The 16,001-nt window shown below is 38.8% G+C and overlaps 1 protein-coding gene across 1 annotated transcript in view; it reads left to right on the top strand.

Moving 5' to 3' along the window:
- Window positions 1-2,142: 2,142 nt before the first annotated feature.
- Window positions 2,143-16,001, top strand: part of LOC149158416 (uncharacterized) — a 65,753-nt gene continuing 51,894 nt past the window's right edge. The window contains exons 1-2 of the mRNA XM_089433975.1: window positions 2,143-2,573; window positions 2,661-2,937. Of these exons, the coding sequence (XP_089290101.1) occupies window positions 2,143-2,573; window positions 2,661-2,937 (708 nt within the window). The remainder of the gene's footprint in view (window positions 2,574-2,660; window positions 2,938-16,001) is intronic.

Genomic DNA, 16,001 nt, shown 5'->3' with positions numbered 1-16,001 from the left:
GAAGAATTCGAAAGAGGTGAAATTTCCATCAAGAATGTGGTATGTGAAAGAAAGAGAAAGCGCAAATGTGAATATATATCTATATATCGATATACCGAATGATAATGGAATTTTTGAGGTGATGGGAAGAGTCGTAGATATGTGTTCGGTACCGGACACTGAAGTTGTTTATGTACATACAAAAGCTCCCAAGTCACATGAAAGGGTTAAATACCAACTATCATATTCATTGTATGACACGAGCGAGGTATCTACAAAGTTGTGTAGTCAAATCGTAGATGAGATGACAGAAAACATCGTAAGTATTATTATTTATATTTGTATTTTGCGTTTTTTAAAGTGTCTCACTATATTTTTTAACTTTGTTTTTTATTGACATATGATATTTTGTTTGGCAGAATTTCGTTGAAAGTTGTTCAATTAAGTTGGGAGGCATTCATTTCATTGAGAATGATATCATGAAAGTTGTCAGCAGTTTTTACTCAGTGTCAGAAGAAAATATGGAAAAAAGGCAAAATGAAGTAATTGATAATGCTACAAAACTACATCCAAAGAATCAGAAAAAAAAGGTCTCTGGTGGATAAATCTAGCAAGGGTAAACAAGTTACTTTTGAGAACGATGAAGTTGAAATTGACGATGAAACATATGTTGTCATTACTGAAGATGAAATTGGAACTGAGAAGAGCCATAAAAATCCAAAAGTAACAATGCCCAAGAATAACTCTGGTGGGAATGTTATGACCAAGAAAAGTAGAGTTGATGATTTCGAAGCAGTCATTACCAGCAGTCAAGAACCTAGTGAAACTTCAAAAGAAAGCAGAGAAATCATTACACCAGGAGCTGATTTAGAAGATGGCATTATCAAAACAAAACAAAATGTCATTTGAGAGAATTTGACAAAGAGAAACTTAATTGATGGTGGTCGCACATTTCAGCTTAATGTCAGGCAAACCTATAAAACAAGTGAAGGACAATGTCAATATCAAGTTAGAAAGCCACATCATCTGCATGTTCACAAGTTGAAGACATTGATGAGGTACAATCCATATGCTCATGTGGTTAGTTATGTGCTTCTTGTTGATCCACTTCAAGTTCCCAACAAAGAAGCATTTGATAAGTCAAATTGTTTTGAATACAATTATTATGTGCTTGGGGGGAACCATTTTGTAGAAGCTCAAAGACAATTGATGGAGGAATATCCTAATAGCCCACGTTTTGAAACAACGAAATGTATCATTTACGCTGGTTTACCTGATACAGAAGCAAAGTTAGTGGCATGGGATCATAATTCAGATAATGAATATAGGATGTCTATGACTTTCATACAAAGGGTTAGATTTATTCATAGTGAATTTGAAGAAAAATGTGGTGGGGATAGGACAAAAGTTACTGCAGAGTTCCGAAAGGAATGTTGTATGGAAATAGGATATCAAATTGAAGAGAAAACCAATTCAAAAGGTGGAAAGGGCAACAAACATAGTGATTTATTCAGAGGTGTTGATAACATTTTCCAATTGGCATTTAGAACTGGAGATGTTTTGAGGTTGATTGATGAGATTTTTGGCATGTGGGAAGACATTGCCATTAAAAACCAGAATGTCAAAAAGTCTAAGCCATTCATATGTGGCAACAGTAAATTAGCTCCTGAAATGAAGCATCTTCCAGACGATATGACTATCACACCTTGGAAGGCGATGCAAGGAGTGAAAGATGAGAAAATTGTCAAAACAATATTATCTCGTGTGAGGTCAGGGGAATTATCATTGGAGGAAATGTCTGAAGAATTTCAAAAGTAAGTTTCTTGAAATATTTTTGTTTATTTCTAGATTATAATTATATTTTAAATAAAACATGTTGTTCTTAGTAGTATTTGTTATACATATCATTATATTAACTTTTTGTTACTTTATCTATGTAGTCACAAAGTTTACATGAAAATTCAAGAAAAAATGCTTAGATTGTTGAATGAAGATAGTTGGGATGATGTCGTATGCAACTATCCAGATTCAAGTTCTACATCAACATTAAAATGTTTTTATCTTGCATTTAAAAAGGTATCTTGATTTATACATTCATTTTTATTCGCCTGTGTACTATTTTTAATTTATAACTTACACATATATTTGTTTATTTTATAAAAGATGAGGAAGGATGATAATGGAGTGCCAGATAGTTTCAAAACCTTTATCGAAAAGATAAAGATCGAAAGACTGAGGAAGCAACGTATTAAGGATATTCAACTTGATCCAACTCTTAATCATTTCATTTGGAATGGGCTAGACACTATTCAATATCAAGTAATACAAGGCGACTGTGAAGACATTGCTAAACTCATACCTAAAAGGGATTATGCCCTAGTCATTGCAGATATTCCCCATGGTTTCAATATTCCAAACATTGACTATGATAGTGACCCTTATACTTATCAAGCTTTTAGTAAAGTGGTTGCGGGATTTGTAGAAGTCACGTCATCACCATTATGGAGATTTGTGACATTTCATTCAGACACACAATTGGCAATGATATTGTCAAGCTTCAAGGGGAAAACAAATTCAAGGATGCAGCTTACATGGTAAGACGTTTAAAATGTATATTTGATTAATGTTGAAAAATTTATTTATGTACAAGTTAATTTAACTTTTACTATTTCATGTTACAGGGAAAAGTCAAATCTTCTTCACAATGAAGATCAACAATTTATAAATGATTGTGAGTTCATTCATATTGATAGTTGGGCAAAAGATGATAGCCATATGTCTATGATTTTTAATCGGGTAGACAGAAAGAGTCATAGCCAAATACTGAGTTATGATGCTATTGTGAGAAAACTAACATATGAAGACAAAGAAGCAAAAGGAGAGATAGTTAACATTTATCAAAAACCACAGTTATTGATTAACTATCTTATAGACATTTGTTCAAATGAAGGAGATTGGGTTTTGGATTTATTTTCTGGCTCAGGTAAGTTTTATTATATGGAATTGAATTTGAATATGTTATTTTTTTAATTAATATGTCATTGTACTAATTTAGTTCATTATTTCTTTTGTGCTTGAAAATTAGGTACAACACTAGCATGTTGCCTTCAAAAAGGAAGAAATTGCATTGCAATTGAAAAAGATCCAGTACAATGCAATTTCATTCAGCAAAGAATTAATGCTCTTCAATTTCTTCCAGATGCAATGCAAGAAATTGGGTTGAAGAAAGGGGACTTTAGTGAATCACGTGTGGCAAAAAAGGCAAAGGAACCCCAACCACCATTACATGGAATGTTTGGAAAGACATACATTGGGAGTTTTGCAGACATCAAAGACCCATTAGAAGAGGAAAATGAGCAAAATGAAACAGAAAATATTGTGGAAGAGGACAATGATGAAACTCTAGAGGACGAAGAGTTTGGATTACATGACATTGTTGATTAAATTTAAGTTATGCTTGTAATTCAAGCTTTGCAATGTTTTGACATTGACATTTTATGAGAAGAATAAACACTCAATTAGGGTTGTTATACGTTCAATATTGGTAATATGTGATTTTTGCATTGATTTTTAAGTTAATCATTATTTTTTGAAAAAAAAAGTGATTTTTATTATTTTTTTGACATGAAATTCATAGAAAAAGCTATTCTTTAACCATTTTTAGTTAAAATTATCATATAAAAATTGTGATTTTGACATGTCAATTCTAACAAAAAATTATCAAAACGTGTAGTTTTTTAGTTATATTTATGTTAAAATTGGTTATTTTTATGTCCATTGTTAAAAAATATTGTTTTTAGAAACAATTATTTCATGTCGATTGAAAAATTAATTAAGGATGTATAAATATGTAGAATATCGAAAAGTCTAAATATTGACCTTCTAATTTACAAATGCAAAACAGTAAAAACCTCACGAATTTTTTTTTTTTAAATTATAATAAAAAACAAGAAAATGTGAAGAAAACGACCACTTCAAAAATTATCAAATTTACTAAATAATTATTTACATTTTATGCATTAAAAAAATTAAAGCCAAAAAACAGGGCTTTTAAAAAAGGAGTGTGATGCAGAATGCTCACTTTTTAAAATCAGCATGAAAATCACTACCATTCTAAAACGTGATGTACATAAAAAAAACTAAAGTGCCAAAAACTATGCTCTAGAAAAAACATGTGCGTTCTGCATCACCCATTTTCAAAATCAGGTCACTTTTTAGCTATCTCTACGAAACGGGTAACAGTATCAGTTCTCGTTTCAAAGTTTACATTGTTAAACATTGGGGAGCAGTGGCATAAGAAGAAGAAGGTGGAGAGGCATCACTATGAGCCTTACATCAAGGACAGCTGCTTGAGCCAACTCACTAGAGTTTTTCCATTCAGATTCTTAAGGGATGAGTATGCCCCACTCATGAGATTGATCATGAGGTATTTCAGTTGCGAAGGGAGATTTTCTCGCCTTTATGCCTATCACATCCGCTTGCTCATGCACTTCACCAGGGTGAGGATGATGAGCCTCCAATTTTTCATCTGTAACAACATTGAGAAGATGAAAAACTTCATGCAGCACAAGACCCCATGACAGCAGCTAAATAGTGTCTATCATTTTGCTCTCATCTGGATCTTGGTAGACCATCAGTTGGGATTGCAGGGTATTGCTTGGGAGGACTTCATCTCCCGTGATTTCTTCAGTGCCCCACCGGTGATACCATAGACAGAACATGAGGTGGGAGGTCCTTCACATCAGTTTGAGCATGAGCTGGGAGGTCCTTCACATCAGTTTGAGCCTGAGATGGGAAGTCCTTCACAACAATTCGAGCACCATGAGACTGCCACCATGCTAGTGTACATCACATACCAGAAGGGCAGTAGACCATTGTTTGCAGTAGCGAAGCAAGTGTTATCTCCACCCGGGGTGGAAGGGGCCTCGCTTCCGCTATCAGCATCACAGGAGTAGGGCAATCACAAGGAGCTAGTACAGGAGGAAGGGCCATCAGGTGAGCAAGAGAGCGAGTTTGATCTCCTCCAGGATGATGAGACAAATGCAGAACCTACAAATGTTGAGCTGGGGGAGATTATTCAAGAGCAGCAGTCTGTGATTGAGAACCTATCCCTGGACTTGGATAGGGCCAAGTGGAACATGTAGTATCTCGAGCAGAGGAACAAGCAACTTGAGGATTAGCTAGCTGAGATAGAGTTGTAGATGATCAAGGAAAACCGGTGACACATCCTAGCAGCACAAGGCCGACCTATGGAGCAAAGAGACGAAGACCGGGAGTATGTGCTAGAGAAAGTGAATGTTCACTTGGATCGCTGGTTGGACAAAGAAAACAGGGAGAAAGAAATGCTGAGGCATATGACTCATCACTACCAGGCCCGAAACATGAGTTCCAAAGCGAGAATCAGGAGCCTAAAGGCAAAATTGCGCAAAGCGACAAAAGAGGCGAAGGAGGCAAAGGAGGCAAAGGAGCAAGATCGGCTTCGAATCTTGGCTGAGGCTTCCTTGGCACAACAAAGCACTTCATAGGTAACCTCTAGCCCAAATTTCAAAGAATTTGGGGAAATTTTGGTCACGTGCAAATTTTTTGGGCACAAAACAGGAAATCTCTCCCTGTGCGTCGCACCACTGGCGTGATGCTAAAATTCTAGGGCTCCAATGGAGAAACCGCTTGCATATTTGGATTCAGCATCGAAAAATACTACTACCAGTGTCCGAGCTAAGAATTTTGACAAGTTTTGGGTCTCCTAAAGGTCAAAAAACACCCAAAAATGGCCTCTCTGCCACTTTTTTGACAAACAAAAAGCAGTCTTGGGAGGATGAGATTTTGGAGGGGCAAATGAGCTTCAAATTTAGAAATTCCAGCTGGGTTGGAAAGTCGACAAGACAGGCTTTCCAACAAGCCCACTTGGGAAGATTTTGGACACCTACAAGTGCCCCAAAAATGGCTCCAAAGTGGCACGATGCACAGGGAATTTGGCGCGGCGCACAGGGGAAAAAACTGCCAAATTGCTCCCGTTTCACGAAATTTCGGGTCACGACTTCTCCAAGTGGGCCCGATCATCTACTCTTCAGTTTTTTGGCACCAAAGGTGGATTTTAAAGAGTTTTCTCTCCAGGTGGGCATCTATCCAAGTGGCAAAAGAATGCAAAGGGTCACCACAAGCAAATGTCATGCTTGAGAGCACTGCACCTGTAGTTGATGGTTGGCTCTCCATCTCCTTTTCGAAATGATTTGAGTAACTTCCCAACCCCTGGGCATTCCATCTCTTCTCTACACTTTATATATATTGTATGCAAGTTATTTGCAAAGGGTTGGCTGGCTTGTAACTTCTGGGAGACTCTGGGAAAGAAACTCTGTTTCTACATTGTGTATTTTTGACAGAGGATTAATGAAAGGCAGCGGCTCTGTTTCATGAGATTCTTGTGGTCGTGAGTGTAGCAATGATCCGGATTTAAACAGGAACGCAATAGATTACAGAGATAACCATAAATATATAGATGCAATAACCATAAACACAGAGATGCAGCGGAAATAATGCTTCATTTCATTAATGGAAAATACTGAAATATGCTTACAAACAGAAATGGAAAGAAACTAGCTAGGGCGATGGTAGCTTATCTCTGAGAAGAGATGTGGTGGCTACATGCCTCTGAACTGTTCTAAACTATATTACAATGAGGCTCGAAGGCCTATTTATTGTTGAGAAACAATGGAAAACCCTTCACATCCCGAAACCTAACCCTAGAAGATGAAACACCAAATTGTGGGCCCCATTTGGGTAAATTGGTACATCAATTTCCCGGGGTCGTAACTTTGGCATACGATCTCCGTTTGACGCGTGCGATAGCTCGTTAGAAAGATCTATCCGAGTACTACCACTTTTATTAGGCAACATGGGTCCATGGACCCATGTTGCCCCAGATTCCCAAAAAAACGTCGTTTAGGGCCTCAAAACAGCTCCGGAAGTTCAGGACCCGAAAAACTGCTAAAAATAGTAAACTGTGCAACAATTTAGGAAACTGAAAAGACTGAAAGAGACAGTTGTGGGGGTCCAAATGGGATAGGTGGGTGGCCACCAACATCCACCTGGATCATTCCTCCCCCCTTAGGAAGCAATGGTCCCCATTGCGTTGACTTCCTCCATCTGCTGAACTTGTCCTGTGATCTCTGATGTGTCCAGTAATGGTGGGAAGCATGGTCGACGATGGTCCACATTAAACATTTGGTGCAGGCGAAGGAATGGAGGAATGACGTGCTCCAAAGCATTGTTCCCCATAGCCTTGGTACTGCTGTAAGGACCATGTCGGAGTGGTCTGAGCTTCTGATGGGTTCTGGTAAGGCGTTCTTTCTGCAGATGTAACCAAACTCTGTTGCCCACCTGAAACTTATGTGGTACCCCTGTGGGTGAGGAGAAGTTGTTCCTGTGTTCTGTCATGACCGTATCCCTTTGCTGCTGCTGCTGCGTGGAGGAACCCTTTGCAGGGGTCATGGATGTAGCAACGATCTTCCCCTTATTTTGGGAGTGAACCAGACAGATGAATTTCCTGGTCTGTGATATGAGCTTGCTGCCTTTCTTGGTAGTGATCAAGGATGTGGTAGTAGGTGGGGCTACCTCTGGTATCCTGTATAATGAATTATTCAAAGAAATAATGACAGCACGAGGCCTTGACTCATACACAGCATGTCGTCTCCACAAGTATGGCTGGCCTAATAGTACATCACAAACATCCAGAGGTGTAACATCACACAATACCTCGTCTGTGAAGGGTTTGATGCTGTAGGGAAGGCGGCACTGCTGGCGAACTTTCAGATCTCGTCCTTCATGAAGCCACCGGATACTGTACGGCTGTGGGTGCGGTGTAGTCGGTAGGCCCAACCGCTTCACGACCTCTGCTGAAATGAGGTTCTTTTGGCTACCACTGTCAACAATGAAGCGCAACGGTGAACCCTTCACCCACATCTGTGAGTGGAAAAGATGCTCCCCCTCCTCTGGATCTTCGGGCTCATTTTTCTTGATCTTGGCGGTGGCAACAGTGGCACTGGGATCCGCATCAATGATCTGCTTCCCTTTACCATTCCCCTTGTCGGGTTCTGGCTCAGGGTCGGAACATGCATCTGATGCGGAAGCCTTCAACTCAGCCACCAGCGACTGCTTGGTCCAACACTCACTTGTGTTATGAGTGGGACTCTTGTGGAACTCACACCACTTTCCTGTGTCCTTCTTCGGCTTCGTGGTGTTGTTCTTTTCTTGTGGCTTCGACGGGTTATCTTGGGTCAGCCCGCCTTGGCTTTGTCCTTTGGGCTTCGGATTTGCAGATCCAAAGTCTCGCTTCTTCTGTTTGAACTTTTGCTCGATTTTGACAGCGTATCGGTATGCTGTGCCAAGTGAGGACATGTTCAAGAACACCATCTCTTCCTGGATGTACTTGTGCAAGCAGCCACGGTATTTGAGTACCAGATGCAGCTCAGAATCTTTGATACCCAACTGTGTGCGAAGGGTATGAAAAATGTTTGTGAACTCCGGCACATCTTGGTCTCGTCCCTGCCGCAGTGTGGTCCATTTGATGTATTTGTCCTCATAGCTTCCGACAGGGTAGTACTGCTCCTTGATGGCATCCCGGAAGTCATTCCAAGTGGGTGCGGTTGAAAATAGTGAGCCTGTACTTTCATCCTTCTGCTCGCAGTAGGTTTCCCACCAGTCCTTGACGTGGGGGGCTGCTTTGAGAAGAGCAAAAACAATCTTTTCCCGACTTGAAAATTCGTGAACAGAAAAATACCCATCTAGCAGATTTAACCATTTATCTACGGCATCTGCGTCTATTTGACCCTCGAAGATGGGGATTTCAAAATTAACTTGTACCTTAAACGGCGTGGCGTTTCCAGAGTCGCTGTTGGAAGTCGATGCGTCGCCTCTGGGTAGCCGTTGAAGGATCTGCGCAAAGCTATCCATCATCGCGTTCCTTTGCCGCTCGAGCGCTTCTTCGAGCAAGATTTTGATAGGATCTCCTGCCCCCTCGTCTTTCTTCTCATCCGCCATGGGAGGCCGTCGGGATTTGTGAGGCTGGTCTTGCAAAGGTTCGACCAGTTCAAGCCCTAACTCCTTATATCCCGACCTCGTTGGGGACATGCAAAGAAAAACAGAGAAAAAGCAGACCGCTCTGATACCACTGATCCAGATTTAAACAGGAACGCAATAGATTACAGAGATAACCATAAATATAGAGATGCAATAACCATAAACACAGAGATGCAGCGGAAATAATGCTTCATTTCATTAATGGAAAATACTGAAATATGCTTACAAACAGAAATGGAAAGAAACTAGCTAGGGCGATGGTAGCTTATCTCTGAGAAGAGATGTGGTGGCTACATGCCTCTGAACTGTTCTGAACTGTATTACAATGAGGCTCGAAGGCCTATTTATTGTTGAGAAACAATGGAAAACCCTTCACATCCCGAAACCTAACCCTAGAAGATGAAACGCCAAATTGTGGGCCCCGTTTGGGTAAATTGGTACATCAATTTCCCGGGGTCGTAACTTTGGCATACGATCTCCGTTTGACGCGTGCGATAGCTCGTTAGAAAGATCTATCCGAGTACTACCACTTTTATTAAGCAACATGGGTCCAAGGACCCATGTTGCCCCAGATTCCCAAAAAAACGTCGTTTAGGGCCTCAAAACAGCTCCGGAAGTTCAGGACCCGAAAAACTGCTAAAAATAGTAAACTGTGCAACAATTTAGGAAACTGAAAAGACTGAAAGAGACAGTTGTGGGGGTCCAAATGGGATAGGTGGGTGGCCACCAACATCCACCTGGATCAAGAAAATGTGTTCTTATGTTCCATATATATCTTGTTATGTTTCATATTTCATTTCATGCTTCATTTCCGTGAAATTTTCTAAGTGAGATTAGGTAGAATTCAATTTATATTGCTATGCCTGTGGGAAAATTTCATGTGCAGTGTTATTCTTCTGTTGAAAAGGATTCATGCCACCATGCCCTTTTCACTCTCTTCAGCAATCTTTCCATTCCGCGCTACCTCAAGCCGAAATTGCTACGCTTGCCGCCTACCTTGCCTCATGGAATAATCTGTGCCTTCATTTTCAATTCTCTGTTCTTTGCTGAGCGCCAGTCCCATATACATCCCAAAAGCTCGGTCACTTCAAAAATCTTTTCCAAAATCCCTATTCACTTACTAGCCTAAGGTCAATATTGCATTGTAAGTCATCTCAGACCATTTTGCCTATCCCTTTGCTGAGTGTGACTCAGTGAGAGCCCTCTCCTCCTCTGGTAGGGCTAGCTACCAGACTGAGCGTGGTTTGTGGTTACCCTAATTTTTGCCTTCTTTCAGCCTAAGGCAGATTTAGGTGCTAACAGGGACTAGTCCCAATGGATCTATTGGTAGTTAATCTGTCTGCCCACAGTGCATTTGTAAGTTTCTTGTGCCAGTTTTTCTTGTTCTGTTCCAACACTTTCTTAATAATATTAATCGGGCTTTTATTGGAGGACTCAACTAGAACATTACCTTGAGGGTAATAGGTTGTGGAATGGCATAAGGTGATGTGGTACTTGTTACAAAAATTTATCATTTTCTTGGATTTGAAAGCAGTAGCATTGTCAGTTATGATCTTTTTAGGACAGCCAAATCTAGAAAATATGTTGATTTGTAATAATTCTATAATCACGGTATCATTGGCCTGTCTGGAAGGAATGGCTTCTATCCATTTGGTGAAATAATCTGTGGCAGTGAGGATCCATTTATGTTGGCCAGAAGAGGGAGGATGGATTTCCCCAATGAAGTCCAAACCCCATTGTTGAAATGGTCTTTCAGCGGAAATTGGTCAAAGGGGTAGAGGTAAACGTTTCCTCTTGCCTTCAAAAATTTGGCATTTGTGGCAAGCAGTGAAAAACTTCTTAACATCAGCGAACAAGGTTGGCCAGTAAAATCCAACCCTTAGGATTTTGTCTGTAGTTGATTTCCAGTAAATATGTCCACCACAGTCCCCTGCATGAAATTCTTTGAGGATTTTGTCAGATTCTTCTTTTATTAAACAATTCAATAGAATACCTTCATGATTTTTCCAAAAAAGAGCATTATCCAAAATACAAAATTTTGAAGCTTTCAATTTTAAAAACCTTTTCTTTGTTTTGGATAACCCTGGAGGAGCCTGCAGGTTTAATAATACACGAGTTATGTCAGCATACCAAGGTTCTTCTAAGAAGGCCTGGCTGATTTGTGGAGTCACCATCTCCTGTTCGTTATCCAGCTCATTAATATCCAGGGCTTGAAAGTTTGTTTCAATCATGAGTCTAGCCAATCCATGTCCTTTAATAAGCTTTGTAGGTTTTATTTCAATATCATACTCCAATATATTAGCTATCCATTTGCCTCGTTTGCCTTCAATTCCATCTTGAGTCAGGATGTCTTTGACAACAGCACTTGGTACATAAGCTATTACATGGGAGTACAATATATAGACTCTGAAGTCTTTAATAGCTTTCACAAGTGCATAAGCCTGTTTTTCCATGATTGGGTATTTTAGCGGTGCATCTCTAAGAGCTTTACTAAAAAAGGCTATGGGTTTTTCACATCCTTGATCGTCTTTTTTTAGTAAAACAACAACAATGGTGTGTTCTGATGCAAATGAAAATATTATGAAGTCTCTATCAAATTTTGGACTTGTAAGGACTGGTGTTCTGGTCAAAGCCATTTTAATTTCTTCAAATGCTTGTTTAGCTTCTAATGTCCATTTAACCTTGGAATCTTTTTTCAACATATTGTTCAGCAATCTAATTAATTCAGCCAAATTAGTTATGAATCTTCTAAAAAAGTTAATCTTTCCTAAGAAAGCTTGAAGTTCTTTGATATTTCTGGGGTGGGGTATTTGTAGAATGGCTTCTATTCTATCAGCATCAATTTTGATGCCATCTTGGGAGATTATATGGCTTAACAGTTTGCCTTCCTCTAGACCGAACAAAGACTTCTTAGAATTTAAGGAAATACCATACTTTCTGCATTTTCAAAACACTTGTCTCAAATGATATAAATGTTGATTATCTGATTTAGAAAACATAGTAAGATCATCTAGATATATGACCAGAAAATCGTGAATTTCTTTTGCAAAAACTATGTCCATTGCTCGTTGGAAGGTTGCCCCTGCATTCTTGAGTCCAAATGGCATTTTAACATATTTAAAATTTCCCCATGGTGTTGTAAAAGTAGTGTTTTCCTAGTCATAAAGATGGACTAGAATCTGGTTAAAGCCTAAGAACCCATCCAAAAGTGAAATCCTAGAGGCACCTACTACCCTTTGTAAAATGTGGTCCATCTTAGGTAACAAGTAGTGATATTTCAAAGAAACCTTATTTACATTTCTTAAATTGACACACAATCTGATTTCTCTTGTTTTCTTCCTAGTGGGTACTAAATTAGACACCCACTCTGAAAACCTCATAGGAGAAATTATCCCTGCTTCATACATTCGTTTGATTTCTTTTTCAATTAAGGGGAGTAGTACAGGGTTAACTCTTCTGAGATTTTGCTTGAATGGTTTTTGATTTTCCTTGACGGGTATTGTATGTTGAATTACAGAGGTGCCATAAGATTTCAGATCTTCATAGCTCCAGGAAAAAACATCCTGGAATTCTTTGATCAATTCAACATATTTAAGTTTTTGATCAGGAGGTAAAGTCTTGGATAATTTTATGATTTTCGAATTTTCTTCAGTTCCTATTTTACAGTCTTCAATGTTTGCTTTTGGAGGTTGCATTTTGGGTCTCTTTGGGATATCATTAAAATCAAAGAAATCTTCCAAAGGAGTTAATCTTGTGGGAAAATAATTGTCTTTTAAATTAATAACTTCAGATTCTCCTCCGATAATCTCATTGATGTCTACTTCTTTAAGATCTTGCAACTTTTTATTGGTAAATTTCGTTGGGTGAAGTATTTGAGTTGCACTTTCTACTGAAATGTCTGTTTCAATTTTATCTATTTGATCAACCTCACTAACAATGTCCGTGTCTATATTAGTGCTAGAAAACTCTTCTTCTAGGGTCAAGAAATTGTTAATCTGAATATCATTGTCAAACACTTGCCAGTTCTTTACATTGTCAGGTATGGCTGGCCTATGTCTAATCTCAGCTATAAACTAATGATTGGGTTCAAATGGTAATTTACAAGTGCTGGCAAATGTTGCCAAGCTGTGAGCATGCAAATTATGTTTTCTTGGAATTTTGGCAAGCTGTGTTTCCAAAAATGTATTGAGGATCTCAATCGTTGTTCCTCTATAAGATCTTAATCTAGGATCATTTGTGAGGAAGTTCCCTTTTATCTGTTGAATGATTAAATCAGAGTCTCCCAAAACTAATACCCTGATTGCCCCTAAACTCTTGATCAATTTAAGTCCTAACAAGAGGGCTTCATATTCAGCCATATTATTGGTGCATCTAAAGTTTAATCTATAAGCATGCCCTTCAGCATGATCATTTTCTAGATTGTGTACCCAAATCCCTGCTCCTGCCCCTAATTTATTGACTGAACCATCAAATTCTAAATACCAAAGGATCTCATGTTCATAGTTAGTATTAGGAGTCTCAGAAATTTGTTTACTAGGGAGATCTAGTTTTTCAGTTTCATCTAGTTTCTCTTGAGTGTTTGATGTACCGTTGTTCTTAGAAATTTCTTGAATTTGAACACTAGACTTTTGGCTTATAATTTCTTCTTTTTCAAGTGCTAAAGCATTGACATCAGTTGGAGGATCAATTTCAGCATTGTAGAGAATGAAGGAGTCCATGTCAGAGTGCATGGAGTAGATGGGAAAATTCTGGGGTTCTCCTGACTACTTACCACATATTTCATTAAAGTTTCTTGGTACAATCTCTTTGGCTGACCAAATACTGAAATAGTAGCATAGGACATGTCCAACTGTAAAGATCCTTGGAGCTTTGCACCCCAAGATCTAGACAACAACATGCCATATTTTGGTGGAATATCAGCTACCACTATCTCCATTAAAATGGTCTTCGTAGGGTATTGAACTAATGGTAAAAATAAATCTTTGATCAATCCTAGACATCTGACCTGGCTTGAGTCAAAAGCGAATAAGTCTTTGTATCGCCTGGTAATATATAGGTCAAACTTCTCCATTACAGATTTAGGCATTAAGTTATGAGAAGCACCAGAATCAAACATGGCATTATGAAGTATTTTATCATGTATGTTCAAACTCACATAGAAATGAGGGACCCCTCCATCTACTGATTTTTCGTTTACCTCAGGGCAAAAAATTAATTTAGGCTGGTCATCAAAGAGGTTTACTGAATCTTTGTTCACCAAAATTTGGAGTGATCTGCTAATTTGACCTTTGTAGGCATCATGTTTAGCCAATTCTAACAGTGGAATGTCTATCTTTAATTTGCCTATTTTAGTCTCAAGATTCAAAGGTTTTTCAGTTTGAGTTTTTGTATTTTGGACAGTGAGATTGTCCTTTTCTGCTGTATTTTCAGTGTTTTTCTCTTTTTTAGGAGTAGTGTCATGGGCTGAAGTTGCTTCCAAGTCAATTTCTGGAGGTTCTTCCACATTTCCTTTGGGAGGAGTGGACGTGGAAGGTTGCTTGTTAGGTTGTTGATTGTCTGATACATCTTTGACTATTGGATTGTTTGGATTAGGAACTGTTCTCAAAAGGGTTTGTATAGGTGTGTTATTGATAATAGCTTTGTTAGGTTGCTTGGTTTCTTTTTGTTTATTGGCCTCTAGGACATCTATTCTTCTGCTCCTCAGATTGTATTGCTTATGGACTTCATAAATGGCTGTATCATATCCTTCCCTAAAATCAAATGATTCACCTACTTGAGTTTGGAATTGTTTAAGAGTGTGAGCTTCTTGGTCCTCTTGGGTCAAGAAAACCTGTTGTTTGTCATTGAAGCCCATTAAGTTAATTTGAGTATATTTTGTTGGTTCATCAGAAGTTGAAGCTTCAGCATAATTTTCCTGGAATGGGGGCCTAATGTTTTGGTTAGGCCCAATCTTTCCAGTATTAGGGTTCTTGTTTTTCCTGAAATTTGGATTTCTCCCAGTATTTCTAGCTTGAGCATCCCAAGGGGATTTCCTCTCAATTGTTTCTACTCTATCACCAAGTCTATCCATTCCTTTAATAATAGCATCTAATTTATGTTCAAAGACAGAAGGTTCTTCTTTGAAAGGTGTCCTCCTTTCAGCTCTGGCTCGATCTCGTTTAGAAATCAAATTGGCTTCAACACTGACAGCTATACTCTGCATCTCTTCTAAGTCTCAAGGAGCTCTTTCCCTAAGTTGGTATGCCATATCAAAATCAAATGCATCGGGATATTTAATCAAGGCCAAACCTAGAGGAGGTCTGAGATTTTGAGGAATAGCATTGTAGACATTATTGAATCTGGTACAGTTTCTTGGGTAACTCTCTTTAAGCCTTCATATTCTGATAAAATGTGGAGAGGATCTTTCTTCTTTTCCCATCTGTTCAAGAAGGTCTGATAAAGAGCTTGTGGGTCATTTATACTATTTGCACGGAGGGCTCTAAACCATGTTCTAACATCACCAGTTAAATGTTGCACAAACACTTTCATTCTGACATTATCATCATCAATCTCATAGTTTTCAAAATAATTTGTCATTTTCTTGGTATGTTGTTGGGCTGTGCAAGTGCCAGTACCGTCAAAATAGATGATTTTACTTTGATAATCTTGAGGCATAGACCCTGGATTTGTAGGTAATTTCAGGGGAGCATATCGGTTTGCCATGTTTGCAGATATAAGTGTGACAAATGGAAGAACAGGGATAACAGTAGAAATATATGTTGTATATGGAGAAGTGGGAGGGATGGTTTGAGGTGCTAATGGGGAACTTTGAGGAGCTACAATAATCACAGAAAGGTTTGGTGCTTTTCCAAAGGTAAGCTCAGTTTGGATAGGATTCTGCAAATGTTTGTCAAGGTGTGAACTAGAAGAATGTTCTTGGCTCTCCTAGCTTCTAAGGATCCTAGGAA

The sequence above is a fragment of the Pinus tabuliformis genome, chromosome 5_2, assembly GCF_031772625.1.
Source record: "Pinus tabuliformis cultivar Carrire ecotype Pingquan chromosome 5_2, CPIR1, whole genome shotgun sequence".
NCBI classification, from domain to species: domain Eukaryota; kingdom Viridiplantae; phylum Streptophyta; class Pinopsida; order Pinales; family Pinaceae; genus Pinus; species Pinus tabuliformis.
Note: the sequence above shows the minus strand (reverse complement) of the source record. Positions and strands in the feature narration are given on the sequence as shown.